This window comes from Amphiprion ocellaris, chromosome 10, assembly GCF_022539595.1.
Source record: "Amphiprion ocellaris isolate individual 3 ecotype Okinawa chromosome 10, ASM2253959v1, whole genome shotgun sequence".
In the NCBI taxonomy this organism is placed as follows: domain Eukaryota; kingdom Metazoa; phylum Chordata; class Actinopteri; family Pomacentridae; genus Amphiprion; species Amphiprion ocellaris.
The window spans coordinates 33842887-33859933 of NC_072775.1; the positions used below are offsets into that span (position 1 = coordinate 33842887).

Here is a 17047-nt window from a genome sequence, read left to right on the forward strand (position 1 = left end):
TCTCACCTTTTTAATAACATTTAATTTTATTTATTATTTTATTTATTATTTTATTTTTGATTACTGTTTTTAAATCAAAGTAAACATGTTTTAATTAATTTTTCAAATTTATTTTATTTCATTTTGTATTATTTAATTCAAATTCCTTTCCCCCAATATTTCAGTACCAGTTTTACTACATTTTGTATTTAAGTAGTTATCCATCAGGTAATTTTTTTTAGCTCTATATTTATGAAACTGACTTTGTAAATCCATCTTTATTTTAGTGACAGTATTTTAGTATAATTTCACATTTTGCCTAATTTCTAGGTTTTGTTTTGTTAACCGTGTCTCAATTAAAATTAAAAGTATTTTATGAAGTTTTTACTTTTTAAATTCAGTTTTTTGTTACATCAAACTTTCTCATACATTTTATTTAGATTTACTATTTAATCCTGTCTAATTTTCCTTTTGCAATCAGAATTTTATTTGGGTATCAGTTTTATTTCATTTTCTATTTAAGTATTTTTCCATGGTATAATTTTTATCTCTAGATTTATAAAACTGCTTTTGATGCTTTATTAAAAAAAAATGTTTGACAACAGAAAAGTTCATAAAAAACTTTTAGGAAAAAATAAAAATAATTTCAACATAATACTAAATTAAGACATAAGAAGAAACATTTTAAATTAATTTAAAATACGAAATAATTTTGAAATACATACATACATACACATCGGAAAATTTTATAATTTTTAATTAAAATACAACACAAACTATATACTATTAGATTGAAAAAAAATACTTTTACAAATGTAGAAATAAAATTATATTCTTAAGAAATAATTAAGAAACCTGAAAATAACATTTCAAATTGAAATAAATCTGATATTGAGAAAAATGTATATTTACAAAAGTGAAATTATGCAAAAAAAAAAACAAATTTTTTAAAAAATCTAATATTAAGAATAAAAATCACTTCGATATTGTATTTTTTGAAGACTGTGCAAACTAGACAAAACTAGAGTAGGGAGAATAAAAAAATAAAAAATAGATTCATTAAATTTTACAAATTTAAAGTTAATATTATGACAAGAAAAATATTTAACATAACAGAAAAACATACATATAAATAAAATATTTACAATATTTCTACATTTATAAAAATCTGCTTTTTAAGTCTATTTTTTTAAGTGACTTTTTGTGTTTAAATTATATTTTTCTTAATTTAAAGGTCTCCATTTTTGCTCATTTATTGTGTACGAAATCCATAATGAACTAAAATAAAATTAGAATTATGCAATTGAAATTGTATTCACATTAATTATGCTAAACAATTACTTAAATAACTAATAAACCGTAAAAGTTGAGATCAAATGGAATTTGTATCTGATTGCATTTTTAAATAAATTAAAATCTACACAAATGAGAAAAGCTAAAGAGGAAAAAAACGTAAATACTGAGTTACAAACAATGTAGTCTAAATTAGACGTAAAATGCTGATTTAAAATGTAATGTAGGACGTAAAATAAGACCTAAGAGCTCAGTCATGTTTGCCATTTCATTAAAGTCCTTTTAAAACACATTTATGAAACCATATGTGACAGCAGCCGATAGCTCACCGCCGCCTTCAGCGACCCGGCTGTAATTAATATAAATAATTAAGTCACGTTTCCCTGGAGGGCCGACGAGCCGCTGATCAGAGCCGAGACCAGTTCGTGTATCAACAGCCTGGAATAATAAAGCCGAGTCCTGCTGAAGCTCATTAACCTTCAGAGCTGGAACCAAACAAAACAGAAAGTAAACTTCCGCAGGTAGCTGCTGATCGGCTCGGCCCTCCGCAGGATTTGTTTACGGTCGTTCTCTGATTCATTTCTGATTTCCCCTTTAACCTCCAGCTGCATCCCAAACCGTTGTTATAGATTTAATTTCTATATTTTGAAGAAAACAAGTCACTGAGAAAGACAGGTAAGGCTGAAAAATGTCCTTACTGATAAATCTGCTGGTTGATTCGGTGCGTAAAATACAACAGAACAGTTTCTAAGAGCAGAAAGAGGATTATTTAGATCGCTTGTTTTGGTGTACATACAGTTTTTTGTGGTTTTTTGCTTAAATAAACAGTCAACGATTAGAAAAATATCTGAGAATTGATCTCTTATTGCAGCACTACATTTTCCTATTTTTATGAATAAATGAAAACCAAACAATGACTGAAAATTACTCTCAACACCTGTAGTCACAAGACAGGAAACAAGTACAGCAGGTCCTCGGTTTACGACGTCCTCGACCTACGGCATTTCATCGTTACATCAGAACTGGTTACGTGGAACTAGCTGGCAAGCGTAGCGGATGAACACGTCGTCACGCGGCGCTATAAGACGGCTTTGTTTCCATTCTCTGGTTGTACACCACCTTGGATTGTGCTACATTCACTAACTTTTTGTCCTTCACTATGGCTCCCAGATGTAAGTCAGACTCTTGTAAAAAAAAAAAAAAGTGGAACATATTCTGTTATCTTCTTGTAAAATGATTCATACATGCATGAAAATCGTTGGTGGTCATGACTTTTCCAAAGAACTCATCGATATCGTGATGCACGTAACGGTTTTGTTTACATTTTTGCCAGAGTTCCGACTTATGGTGAAAACGTCGATCCGTGGGAACGGAACTCCGGCGTAAGTCGAGGACCTCGTGTACATGATAGATTAGCTTTAGTACCCGCCAGGTACTGTAGCTAATCTACAATATGTTTTCTGATGTGCACGACTTCTTCTTCAGATTCATCAGTTAATGGAGTTCCACCAGGTACTGTAGGTACAAAGGAAATCTTGGAGAAATTATACCGACTGAGGAGGAAAACTGTTGATTGGAAGCCAGATGGAATTTCAACCAATGAACCTGCAGCTCTGAGAAACATCTGGAGATCATGTTTGTGGAAGTAAAGACTGAGATGCTAAGCTCTCCATCTGCTCAGTAAAAGCTGATCCAGTTGGCTAAGTGTTGGCTAAATTCAGCTCGTCCTTTAAGACTCAATAAACAAATGATTAAAAGGATCAGGTAAACATCATCTACCTTTAGAAAGCTGCAGGGAGCTCATACTAATTGCTAAACATTGAGGTAAACGGTGCAAAGCCACACTAATGGGCAGTACATCAGGTAGAAATAAACCAGATGAAGCAGCTAAACATGTGTCTGTAAGTGTTTTAGCTTCCTGCTTTGGTGTTTGTTCTGTCTTCATCCGTCTGTGTGTTTGTGGTCAGCGCTGCTTGAAAAGAAAAAAAAAGAAAAAGAAACTCTGCAGTCGCAGCAGCATCCCGACACGTTCAGCTGTGCTCAGTGTGAAACTACAGCTCAGCGTTATTCAGGTCAAAGAAACATGGAGAGTGAAGCTGCAACTGAACCGTCTGCAGCCAAACTCCACCACAAACACTCCACCGTCACATCACTTCAAACCACAAAGCTTCAACAAGAGACAAGCAGCTCGACCACATCTCAACCCTGTAGCTCTCACACCTGACGTCATGTGACCCATTAAAGACGTCTTCTGATTGGATCTCAAAGCTATTTAACCATCCGAACCCAACAAATCACTGAAGGTTTGAAAGGCTGGTAAGAAAGAACACTAAACATCACCATTTATCAGCCAGAAACAAGTTTAGCTGTTAAAGGGGCACCATGACAAAGACTTCCGTGATGCTTAATGACCCCTGAAAAGAACTCATTTACTGAATCAAGACGAGATTAACAAGAACAATTTCCGAAATCCCAGTGTCATAAGAAAAGAGTCCAATAAAGTGTCAGAAAGGTATAAATGTCTAGAGTGAAGTCACGTGAGCTGCTGAAAAATTGCTTTCTGATTGGATCTCACGGCTGCATTTAACCATCTGAACCCAATAATTCACTGGAAGGTTTGAAAAGCTTCTCATCTTTAAAAAAAAAAACACAGTAAACTGACATCATTTATAACTAGAAACAGAAATAATGTGCAGACTAAAATCAAAATTAGCGATCCTACAATCAAGTGTTTTTGTCCTGGATCAAATCCAAGCAATTTATTATTTAGTAGCTACCGATAGCACTGTATGTTGGGGTTTTGCTGTTAAAGGGGCACCATGACAAAGACTTTTGTGAAGCTTAATGACCTCCGCCCAGAACTCAAACACTAATCAGGATTAACCAGGATTAACCAGGATACCTTCTGACATACAGGTGGCATCAGAAACAGGAATCTTTTGGGCCCAATAACATGTCAGAAAAGGAAGAATGTGTCAATTATCAATTAACAAAACTGCATTTTTGCTGAAAATCATTTAAATTTGCGAGAATGGATGCAAACAAACAATCAAGCTTTGGGTTAGATCAGTTGAAAACTGCCTTTATCGACATCCCCAATCAAAATAACTTTATTCTACATGTATCAATAGAAAATTCACCAAAAATAACAAAGTTTAGCACAATATTCTGTTAAAAAATAAAAATACAGAGAAGCCATTAGTGTTTCATCTGTGAAATTGGCATAATTTTATAGAAATATTCTTGATAGAGCTAAAAACTATATTAGTGATGAAATCTTCAAACATCTTGACAAACAATCCAGAAATCAAATTTAATACATATTCGTTTTCAAAAAGACAACGATTTAGTAAGTCAAAAACAGACATTTTAGGATTACTAAAATATTTTTTCCATTTCATTCATGATTTATTTGAGTCATAATTTCCATGTGAACCATATCTTATTTATTTCTTCTAAATATTTTCTTTTTAAACTGTGTTGTTGTGCTTCAATGTCTTTGAAATTCTAATGTTTTTATTACTTTTAGTTTTGTTTTGCTATTACATGTAGCACTCTGTAAGCTCAATTATGAAAAATATTACATAAAGGTTATTATTGTTCTATTGATTGACTGATTGATTGATTACACTGATCAGTTTCTTAGCAGCTGATTGTAAGATGAAGTAAAAACACTGATTAAACTCCAGTCAGACTTAAAGCCTCGCTGCTCTGTGATATGTTGTGTAATTGGATCACTATCGGTCCTGCGGCGACGTTGCCGCTGCAGCCGGTACAAACTTTGTCACGTGACGTTTGTGTTGAGACGTCTGGATGAGTCCTGATCCGTCTGCCGCTGTAAATTTAGACTGTTTGGTTCCTGCTGCCTCTCGGAGCTTAATAAGGCGCCGAAAATAGTCGCAACGCCGAGGCGCTGCCCTACAAACACACAGCGGGCTGCACCTGCAACGCCTCGTCTGCAGGGAAAACACAGCGGGGAGGCCGTGGGTTCGAATCCCCATCCGCTTAACAAGAAACACAAATCAATCATTAAACAGCTGAAACCATAGAAAAAATAAGCTTTAATCAGATTTTTAAAACAATTTTCTGTTGTATTTATGTTTTGGAATGTGTTTAATAAATTTTTATTTCTGTAAACTAAAGAAGTTCCGCCTCCAGTAATTTGTCACCTGGAGTCTAAATACAGCTTTTAAGTTACATATCTGAAACTACAATTTGAAACTGTTCAACTTGTTTATCAGAAAGCTCTTTTCAAATTTTTTTTTTTTTTAAAAATATTTTATAGCAGGGGTGCCAAACATGCGGCCCGCGGGCCAAAAAAGGGTCCAATCCAGCCCTCAAAGTGTAAAAATTCCAGAGAAGACATTAACTGCAGATTGTAAATTAGTAAAACTATAAATTTAAAATAATGACTAAACCATGACAAGTTGTTTTGATCATAAAGTAAAATACTAGATTGTTCTGATGTCATTTTGTGTCTCATTTCTGTAATATTTTTCTTGTTTTTTGTGGTTCATTGTCTTTTTTTCTGACTGTCGTTTGTCTCATGTTTTGTCGCTCTGTTTTTCGTTTTTGTCATTTTGTGTTTCCTTTTTGTCTCTTGTGTTTTAGTCTTATTTTTGTCATTTTGTGTTTCGTTTTATTCGTTTTTTTGGCTGTTTTGTGTTTTTTTTGTCTGTTTTTTGTCATTTTATTCCTGTTTTTGTTTTTTTTTGGTCTTGTTTGTGTCTTTTGTTTTCTAATTTTTTCTCTTTGTTCTGCTGTGTGTCGTTTGCATCACTTTTGTCATTTTGTGTCTCGCTTTTGTTATATGTTGTCTTGTTTTTGTAGTTTTTTTGGTCTGACTTTTGTCTTACCTTTGTTGTTTTGATCATAAAGTAAAATACTATATCGTTCAGTTCCAGATGACTAAATGTTGTGTTCCTTTGTCGACACTCTGTAATTTGGAAGTTGTAATGTCTCAATGATAAACTGAGGCTGAATGTTGCTGAAATTGAATTTATTTTTCTTTAGAAAATTCAGGTTGTTCATGATGTTTGGTAAAAAGATAATTCCTTAAACGTGAACATTTTCAAAATTAACTTTTTTTGCACTACAACAAAGGAACCATCAAGAGTTGTGGTTATTTATAGGTTACTATGCTGTGATTTTACTGGTCTCTGGAGATCAAACTGGACTGAATGTGGAACCTGAACTAAAATGAGTTTGACACGTCTGCTATAAATTAAACGGGTAAATAAATGGATGTTTGACCAGAGCCCCGCTGCACCAGTCAGTGTGAAGCCATTTTCCAGGTAAAATTTATATTTTATTTTAGCTAGTGTTATAATTCTACAGAAAAGCTGCTGCTTCACTCAAAATGCAGCAAAAGTCGGATTTAAGGCTCCAAATTCATCGCTCAATCAGTTTCTAATTCTGATAAAATGTCAGAAAATCAGTGTTTCCTAAAACCTGAGAAGAAGATATTCAGTTTATGGTCATTGAGGAGAAACAAAACTGATAAATATTCACATTTTAGAAATTTTATCTTCAGAAGTTACTCAAATCAATTAATTTATTATCAAAATAGCTACAGGCTCTTGTCGAAAAATCAAAAAATATTCAATTTAGCATCACATATGGGGAGAAAAGAAGCAGAGAATGTCTTTAAAAGCAACTAATAACTGGTTAATTACTGCAGCAGCTGGTTTCTGTTAATTATCTGTTAAGTCAACAACATTAACTAATACTTAATAATGTGTGATTACGACCTTGTTTCTAATGAGAGACAAAGACAGTCTCACTTTGTCTTTGAATTATTTTCATTTGATGGGCAAAAATGTCAAAAAGAAAACGTAATTGTGCAAAAATTAAACCCCAATTAATAAATCTGGTTAAAAACAACTAGTTTCCTTTTAATTCTCGGTTCTTTTCTTTCTGTCCCTTTGGATTTTAGTGCAGAAAAATGAATCTCTGCAGGAAAAAACTCAACAGAAAGCAGCAAAGTGTCCAAATTATGACAGTTTCTTGGTTTGCTGTGACGATTGAGTTGTACTTTGGTGAATTTAAGGACATTTAAAAGGTAAAATGTTGCGTTCAGGTGCTGTTGAAGGGCTGGGAATCGAACCGTCGACCGCTGCGTTTACCGGATCCAGAGCCGTTAAGTTGCTAATCTGGTCTATTTTGCTAATTTACGGTTAAACCTGAAGCTTCAGGAGTCGATTTCCGACCGTCCAAATCCCCCTGCAGCTGTCCACTAAATAAACATCACCGCATTAACGTTACGACCGCTGAGCCTCTCAGATAAACACAGACAGGAAACAGGATTTCAGTCCATTAGCTCCTGCAGGATTAGCGGCTCCGCGGTGCACAGAGCCGCTAGCCGAAGCTAATGCTAACGCTAAGAGTTTAACCCCTGAACTCGGAGCTGTTTTTTTTCCCCGAAAAATAAAATCCTGCAGCTCTTTTTAAACTGAACAACCAAAACTAGAAGGAGAGAGAACGAAGAAACGTTTTCTGTGTCGTTTAAAACAGATAAAACGGCAAAAATCAGCAGTTTACGACCTTTATTTACACCATAAAATAAAGTGAAAGCGATACAGACGCTAGACGGAAGTAGCAGGAAGACGATCTAGACATTTGCCATTTCAAAATAAAACACCGCGCAGACTCCGCCAGCTATTAAATTAAAAGTTTTATTCTTTCTGTGCGGCCAGGTGATTGGTGACAGCCTGTGTCAATCATTAAAAAAAAAAAAAGAAAAAATCTGAATTTATTTGCAAATTTATTTTTACAAACCAACAGAATTAAAAATCACCACATTTCACCAAAACCATGTTATTCCGCGTGTCTCGTGTTAAAATAAATGAATAAATCTCAGTGATGACAACGTTTACCAGCACTGGATAGTCAGATATCCAACTTTACAACGGTCCTTGAACTACACATCTGTAATTAAATCGGAAAACGTAACCGAATCCAAGCTGAAAATCGTAGTATTTCATTAAAATGGTTTCATTTTGCGCGTCTCTCGTTAAAGTAAATAAATAAATTTGCAAAAATAAATAGTTCACCCTAATCGGATTCTGTAAAACTAAAAATTCCCTGTTTTCAGCTGAACTGCAGGCAGTGTCGCTCTAAAAAATAAAAGCAATGCAAGCGACCTGTTCCCAGAATTTAAATAAATGACTAAATCTCAATGATGACACCATTTATCACCACTGGATAGTCAGATATCCAACTTTATGACAGTCCTTGAACTACTCATCTGTAGTGTAATCGGAAAACAAAACTGAATTTAAGCTTAAAATCACGACATTTCACCAAAATCGCTATATTTTACGGGATTCTTGTTAGAATAAATGAATAAATCTCAAGGATGACACCGTTTACCAGCACTGGATAGTCAGATATCCAGCTTCACAACGGTCCTTGAGCTACTCATCTGCAGCCTGATTGGAAAACACAATCGAATCTGAGCTTAATATCGGAATATTTCACCAAAATCGCTTTATTCTGTAAGTCTCTTGTTAAAGTAAATTAATAAATCTCAATTATGACAGCATTTGTTAGCCAGAAACTGAACTGGATGGTCAGATATCCAACTACATGATGGTCCTTAAACTACTCATCTGTAGCTGAATCCAAGCTTAAAATCACGACTTTTCACCAAAACTGTGTTATTCTGCGTGTCTTCTGTTAAAATTAATGAAAAAATCTCAATAAAATTGTACTGAATTGTCAGATATCCAACTTTACGTCGGCCCTGGAGCTACTCATCGGAAAACACAACCGAATCCGAGCTTAAAATTGTAATATTTCACCAAAATAGCTTTATTCTGCGTGTCTCCTGTTAAAATAAATGAACACATTTCAATAAAACTGCACTGAATATTCAGATTTCCAACTTTACGGCGACCCTCAAACTATTCATTGGAAAACACAACCGAACCCGAGCCTAAATTCATACTATTTCACCAAAATCGCTTTATTCTGTCTGTCTCTAGTTAAAGTAAATAAATAAATCTCAATGACGACTCCATTTATCGGCACTGGATAGTCAGATGTCCAATTTATGATGGTCCTCGAACTACTCACGTCCCTCAGGTGTTTCCAACCTTGACAAAATAAACGGCGGCTCCTCTTGCTTCAGATATTTTACTATTTACTTTCTTATTTGTGTCCATATTCATTTCTATTCTAATCTGAAAACTCTTATTTTTCATAACATATCTGTTTTTCTCAGTTGAAACAGTTTTGGGTTCTCAGTTGTGCCAAAAAGTGCAGAATTTTTACTTTTTTACAGAATCTGTTTACAGTAAACGATGCATTTTTGGCAGATTTTTTAAATGAGTGACTCTGAAGAAATGTGGCGACTTTAAGCTCAGATCGGATGGTTCCCCGCTGATAAATTGAGTCATTTTGTCGATTTTTTTTATTTTATTTTTTGACTGACATTTCAGGGTCGGACCGATTCTCTGAGGACAGTCAGTCTGCAGTTTCAGAACGCAGTCTGTCAACAAACTGCCAGCTTTTTATTCCCACCGCGGACCAGAATAACGCCGGTAACTGTGGCAACCGTACACAAAAAACAGCCTCAAAATGTCGGCGTTAATCACAAACGCTGCGAAGCTTTAAAACGGAGGAGATTCCAAAACGCACCAACAGGAAAAGACAAAAAAATAAATAAAATCCGATACCGTTAAAGGTCGACCAGCGTGAAACTTAAACTTCTGGACGGTGAGAGTTTGATCTTCAAACACGGATTCTGCAAATATCAACACAAAAGGTCACGTTCTGCCAGAGCAGCGTTCGAGAGCAGTGAGAAGCTTTAAAATTCACATTTCAGCAAAACAACACAACCTGCCACTGACTCCAAGTCTTTCTTTAGTGTTTTTAGTGAAACAAATGCATCATAAGCTCATTTTTACAGGTTGTTTAATTCTGCGACACACTTTGGAGTCTTTAAAATGTGATAAAACACAATAATTTAAACTCAGACCTCATTTAGAAACAAAAATGCTCCAGGATTGGAACCTAAATTGAATTATTGCTGCTTATAGTAATAATTATAGAGCTGATTTAATCATTATGTCTACAAAAACCCATCTAAATGCCCGTTTCATTCTCTTTTAATCAATAAAAAATGCAAACATGTTATGCACAAACCTGAGAAGCAGCATTAATTAGTGCCAAAATATAACCTGAGGGTTTCAATAAGATGTCAAAATGTAAGTTTCATTTCAACAACATACCAACACAACCGGCCACTGGCTCGGAGTCTTTCTTTAGTGTTTTAAGCTCATTTTCACAAGTTGTTTTCTTCTGCAACACACTTTAGAGAATTTAAAATCTGATAAAACGCAAAAATTCTAACTCAAAAGAGGACATAAGTGTCTAAACTGCTTCAGGAATGGAACTAAAACTGAATTATTACTGCTTGTATTATTAATTATAGGTCTGATTTAATCAGTCTGTAAAAACCCAACTAAGTGCCTGTTTCAGTCTCTTTTAACCAATACAAAAATGCAAAAATGTGATGCACAAACCTGACAGGCAGCATTAATTAGTGCCAAAATATTACCTGAAGGCTTTCAATAATATATCTGATTTTCCAGGTTTGTTTCCAGGATGTTTTAGGGGTAACTTTTAAATATTTAAGCCGACCACGGAGCTTGACATGCTTAGCACACTTATCGATTCCTGCAAAATTAATATCCAGCAAAAGAAACACACTGAAAGATTCAAACATTTCCTCCCCCATGAGGTGCATTTATTTCCCAGAACGTTTCACTTTAGCGTCTTCTGGAAACTAATGGGGAATTTCCAGGTTTTCCAAGAGATAACAGCTGCAGAATGTGGTTTTAGTCTCCTAACTGGTCTGAAAGGTGCACAATCAACTCAGTAGCCAGGAAGGAAATACACATCAGTCAGCAATACAGTTTTATCAGCCGCTTCTAACATTAAAAAATAAAAAAAAACGTCATGTTTAACAGTGAAACCAATCAGCTGATCATTATCTTCATCAGTAATCAATACACTTGTTAATCAATCCAATGCAATAGCTCACAGTGAACGAACCCCTCTCTGCTGTTGGTAAATAAAAACAATAAAAATGGCAGTTTAATAAGCTGAAAACGTAACGCCAAATTCCCATTAAGAAAAGTCGAAATTAAGCAATTCTGCATTTCTTTGTAAAATCATGTAAATTTAAGAAACAAACTCAACATAATTCAGAACTCGGCAGTTTAATTTACAATTCGGCTTAATTAATAATTAGAAAATAGATTTCAGAGTTCACTTTTTTAATGTTTTAAGTCGCCACCGGCCGCTTTGATCAGCCGCGCGCTTCCGTTGGGGACCAGCGGCGACGCGCACAAAAAAGTAGATTTTTAACCGGATTAAGTCCAAAGCCGAATGTTTCACACACGCCGAATTAAACACCGACTCCCGGCGGAGGAAAAACACCGACTCCGGTGTTCGTGCGCGGCGGATTTAGGCGCCGTTTCCCGCCGTTACCTTAGTCGTGACGATACAGATGCAGTCCATGGTTCGGAGCCCGCCAGCATCAGCATCTCATGTCCCCGCCTCGGTGGGTCCGGCTCCCGGGTGCCGTTACATTCACGACCGTCCTACCGGCCGCGGAGGGTCTGCTGTTCACCGGAGAGCCGCCTCATCCCGCCCCCGGAGCTCCTTCGTCCCGGGATCCGGAGCTGAGCGGCGGCAGGACGCACCGATCCCCGCTCACCACTGACTCAGGCCGCGTTCAGGCGCTGCGGGAAAACTTGGCTCTTTGAAACCCGCCGCGCTGACGACTAAAACAAGCGGAATTATTTTTTAAAAAACATTTCTTCGCGATGTTACAACAGTTTAAACCTAACCACAAACGCCTTATCCATTACATCTATTTTTTTAAATTAAATGTGCCTACTCTAATGCGTTTCATCTGCAAAAAACACGGATTTCCACATTTCCATGGAACGCAACACTGTATACCTGATTGAATAAAAATGGTTTGAAAATACCTCAACAGCCAGTAAATAATCACAAAATCATCAGAAATAACTGCCGTTAATCAAAAATGACTTAGTATTAATACTTTTACCTTTAATTTAATAAAATTATGATTTAAATGTAGAACTTTCAGGTGTAAAAAGACCAAACATTAGACACAAAATCACTTTCTGCTGCATCCAAACACCATTATTAGCTAAATTTAAAAATAAACTAATTGATTAAAACTATTTTAATGGAGTTTTTAAGGAGAAAAGGTCCCAGATGTTCTTAAATGTGAATATTTTCTGGCGGTAAACTGAACATCTTTGGGTTTCGGACGTTTTTCACCATTTTCTGACCAAACAAACTGATCAATAAATGGAGAAAATGTTCGGCGGAGAACTTAATCATTAATTTATCAGTTCAGGTACAAACTAATATGCTTGTTTTGCAACACAAGAGCACCATATATTGACTATAAAGGTGCATCAGGGCTGTAAATTTTCATAATAATCTGCCAGTTAGCTTCAGTTTTAATAACAAATGGTTCAAAATGAACATTTTGTCGTCCAAGAATCACAAAAATGGAAGTCAATCCTCCTTTCCTCTTTAAAGTGTCGATTTATTGTGAAAAACATCCAAACTGAGAGCTCCAGACGCCCAAGAAACAGACAGAAATTGAAATTTATTCAATTTAGAAGGAAAAAAAGCAGAAAAATGTCACATCAGAGACGCTTTTGTTTGATAAATGAAACCTGTGAACTGGATTTGATCTTTAATGTTCATCAGAGCTGCAGCAGCTTTTGTCCTGATTCAGACGCTACACCTTTAAAAACACCGACTCTGATTACATGTGAGTCAACGCCAAATGGCCGAGGAGGAGGAGGAGGAGGAGGAGGAGGAAGAGCGTCGCAGCAGCAGGAGTCGAGGCAGCGTGGGCGAGTGGGAATCACAAGTTTGAATAATTCACAGTTCCTTGAATCCGTCATGTGGCTGCTGTGTCACAGCCGTCATATGGCATGTTTCAGCCCCGCTTACACAACACAGGAAGTGATGTAAGCGGCGGCTCGCACCCCGGAAAAACCTGATGCTCCTCAACCCATCCGACCCCGAAAGAAACACCAGGCCGGTTGTCTGTTCTTTTAAAAAATAAATGAACAAACGTCGATGACGACACCGTTTCCCAGCAGTGAATAGTCAGATATCCAACTTTATGACAGTGAGCAAAATACTCATCTGTTGTTTAATTGGAAAACGTAACCGAATACGAGTTTAAAATCGCAACATTTCACCAAAATCACGCAATCCTGCATGTCTCTGGTTAAAATAAATGAATAAATCTCAATGATGACCCCACTTGCTATCCAGAAACTGAAATGAATCGTCAGATATCCAACTTTACGACGGTCTTTCGAACTACTCATCTTAGCTTAACCGAAAGCGCAACCAAATCTGACCTTGAAATCTTGACATTTTATCAAAATCATTTTATTTTTGAACTCAATCTTGTTAAAAATAAATGGATAAATTTCTAAAAATGACTAAATCCGAGTTTAAAATCGCAATATATCACCAAATTAGCTTTATTCTGCATGTCTCGCATTAAAATAAACAATTAAATCTGCTAAAAATAATCGGTTAGCTCTAATCCAATTCTGTAAAAAATTTGAAATTCCCTTTTTGTCGACTGAACTGCAGGCAGTGTCACTCTAAGAAAAGCGATTGTTCTTTTGTTATTTTGAGTCTCATTTTTGTAATATTTTGACTTGTTTTAGGGTTTTTTTTGTCCGACTTATGTTTGTCTCATGTTTTTGTCATTTTGTTTCCTTTTTGTATTGCTAGTGTTTTTTTTCTTATTTTTGTCTTTTTGTGTTTTGCTTTACTCGCTGTTTTATGTATCATTTTTGTCGTATTGTATTTTTTTGTCTCGCTTGTGTTTGTTGTCATTTTGCATCTTTTTTTCGCTTTGCAAATTTTTCTTCTGATTTTTTGTTGTTTTTGTTTTGTTTCGTGTCACTTGTCTCATTTTTGTTGCTTTTTGCCTTTTTTTGTCTGACTTTTGTCATTTTGATCATAAAGTAAAACTGTTCTTTTTTTAATTTTTCTTCATAAATTTCAGGTCGTTCATGATGTTTTGTAAAAGGATAATTACTTTAATGTGAACATTTGTGGACTAAAACAAATGAACTACTAGGAGTTGTGGTTATTTACAGGTTATTATGCTGTGACTTTACTGGTCACTGGAGCTCAAACTGGACTAGAATGAGTTTGACACCCCTGATCTAGAGGGTCTAAATCTTTCACTCGGTGCTGCTTATTAATGGGATTCAGTCTTTGTGGCTTTTTGAAGGTTTTTAATGTTGCAGCGCGAAGAGCTCCAGGAAGTTAAATCTGTAAAAGGATCAGCTCCGTTTGTTGACCTGAGATGAATCAGACGTTAGTTTGAAGAGCCGGATGACGTCTCATTAAGATCCGCTGTGGGATTCTGCATAAAGGGGTCGTGGCTGTGCACAGTTAAAAAAAAAAAAAAAAAAAAAAAAAAACAACAACATGGTGTTTAGTGTAAAAGACAGTCGTCTGAACAACCTGTAACAAGCTTATTCCAGCTCAGGAACTTAAAAATGTGAGCAGATGTGAGGATGACCGGAGCAGCGACAGCATGAAAACACAAACAGGAAACCGACTTTAACCTGCACAAATAAAATTAAAACCAAAAACCACAACTTAAATCCACATGAACCACCACCATGAAGGTCCTGAACCTCAGTACAGCTCCAGTCGCTCCGAGTCGTGGACTAGTCCAGGGTCCGGATCCCGGTCCGGCTGGAGGTCAGACGTTTTACTTTAGTTTCATTCAGGTTGGATAAAGCTGCAGCTAAAGCGTCACAATGGGGTTTGTTTTTTGGTTTTTATAGATTATTCCACTAAACAGACGCCTGGTTTGGTTTAACAGCTTCCTCAGTTCTAATCAGATGGAAAATCAAATCAAAAAATACTGATTTATTTTTATAAAACTACACATTTATCCTAAAAGTCTGTCTGTGGATAAACACAAACTGCATACAGGTCTTTTTTTAATCTATTTGAATTTGTGTTCCAGAAGATTTTAAATTCCAAATTTTAAAAAATCAAGCTAAGCGAAATATAATAGTATTAATAATAAAAATAATAATAGCAATAATAATAACAATAATAATAATAAAAACTGTAATAGCAATAATGATCATAATAATAACAGTAATAGCAATAACAATAATAACAATAGTGATAATAATAATATCTATTATAATAATAATAATAATAATAATAATGTTAAATTCTCTCAATAAAATTTAAGAGTTTGGAATCAACACAGTGGATTTTAATTTAATTTAATTTAATTAATTTAATTTAATTAATCTGGAAATAACTTCTTTTTAAAAATTCAAACTAAATAAACTCAGCTCTACATTGGCGACTGAGTGTTAAAAGTTAAATAACAGTAATGATTACATTTCTAGTTATTTTGGCTCCTTTGTGTTGCTGTAGATTTCTCCATTTTCAGAAAATCCAGAAATTATCTGATCATCCTTTTAAAGTTACAATTAAAAAGTGGTAATAATCTATTTTTATTAATATCTGTGAAGTTTAGCTTGATTATTTACAATTCAACAAATTATTTAGCCAAAATATTTGTGAAATTATGAAATTTGGAACCACTTTACATAAAATTAAACCACAAGTCAACATTATTCCATCACGAACCTTTCACCATATTTACTGTTGGATGAAAACCTAAAATTAAGGGGAAAAGATGCAGGAATGTATTATTTGACATCTTTACCAGCTGTTCGCGTTATCAACCCTTCAGCTCTGAGGACAGGAGGTGTACTGTTCAGACCGACAACATGAATGAAGCACGATGACCCATGACCCCTGAACCCACCACAGACCGCCTCAAGGTGTCGCCGTCATAACGGTCTAACAGCTTAAAAAATATAAAACCAGAGAAGAAGTCCTGCCGAGGAGGAAGATTATTTAACCAGTAGAAACTAAAGGTTCTGATCAGATCTGTAGCATCTGTAGTATAAAAGAAGACCTGTTTCCATATAAGAGTCAAATTAAAGCGAACTTTTGAGACGTCGCAAAATTTAGAATTAGTTGCTTCCATTAGCTGCTGTGGAGTGAATAAATTTGGCCTCTGTAGATTCAAACGAAGGTGGTAAAACACCAAAATCACACAGCGTTTGATGAGCAACTCTTAAGTTCTATGAGGTAAAGTTAGTGATTTTGTCAATGGAGTCTAGAAGCTTTGAACCCACCAGATTCAATTGACAAAATCGGTAATTTTACCTCAAAGAATGTGGAAATTGATGGTCTACTGCTGTGTAATTTTGGTGTTTTCAGAAGTTAGTAAAGATACAAATAAATGAGTTAATACGCCAAAATCAGAAACAAGTAGACTATCAACTACCACGTTCTACCAGGTAAAACTGCTGCTTTTGTCAGTGGAGTTGTTGGCTTTAAATAGAAGGAACATAACAGTTTCAATCCCCCATGAAATTGTGCGACTTTGGTGTTTTAATAAGTAAATTAGGATAGAAATTAATGTGTTAAGACACAAAAAAAACTCACAATAATACATGAAACTGAAACTTTTACATCCTTTTGTTTAAACCTACCAGACCCCATTGACAAAAACAGTCATTTTTACCTCCCAGAACATATTCTAACAAAATCAGACAGCAGTAGAGCATCAATTTGACGATCTACTGTCTGACTTAGCTAGAATACAAATTTGTAGATTAAAACACCAAAGTTA

General features: G+C 35.3%; 1 protein-coding gene across 15 annotated transcripts in view; it reads right to left on the reverse strand.

Moving 5' to 3' along the window:
- The window catches only part of LOC111568381 (disks large homolog 1), a 165380-nt gene that overhangs the window by 110295 nt on the left and 38038 nt on the right, over positions 1 to 17047 (reverse strand). Inside the window, exon 1 of one of the 15 annotated variants that reach the window (XM_023270020.3) lies at positions 11770 to 12097. The exons of the other annotated variants lie outside the window; for them this stretch is intronic. Coding sequence (XP_023125788.1) covers positions 11770 to 11799 — 30 coding nt within the window. The 5' untranslated portion in view covers positions 11800 to 12097. Of the gene's footprint in view, positions 1 to 11769; positions 12098 to 17047 lie in introns of those variants that run through there. 15 annotated transcript variants of the gene reach the window in all.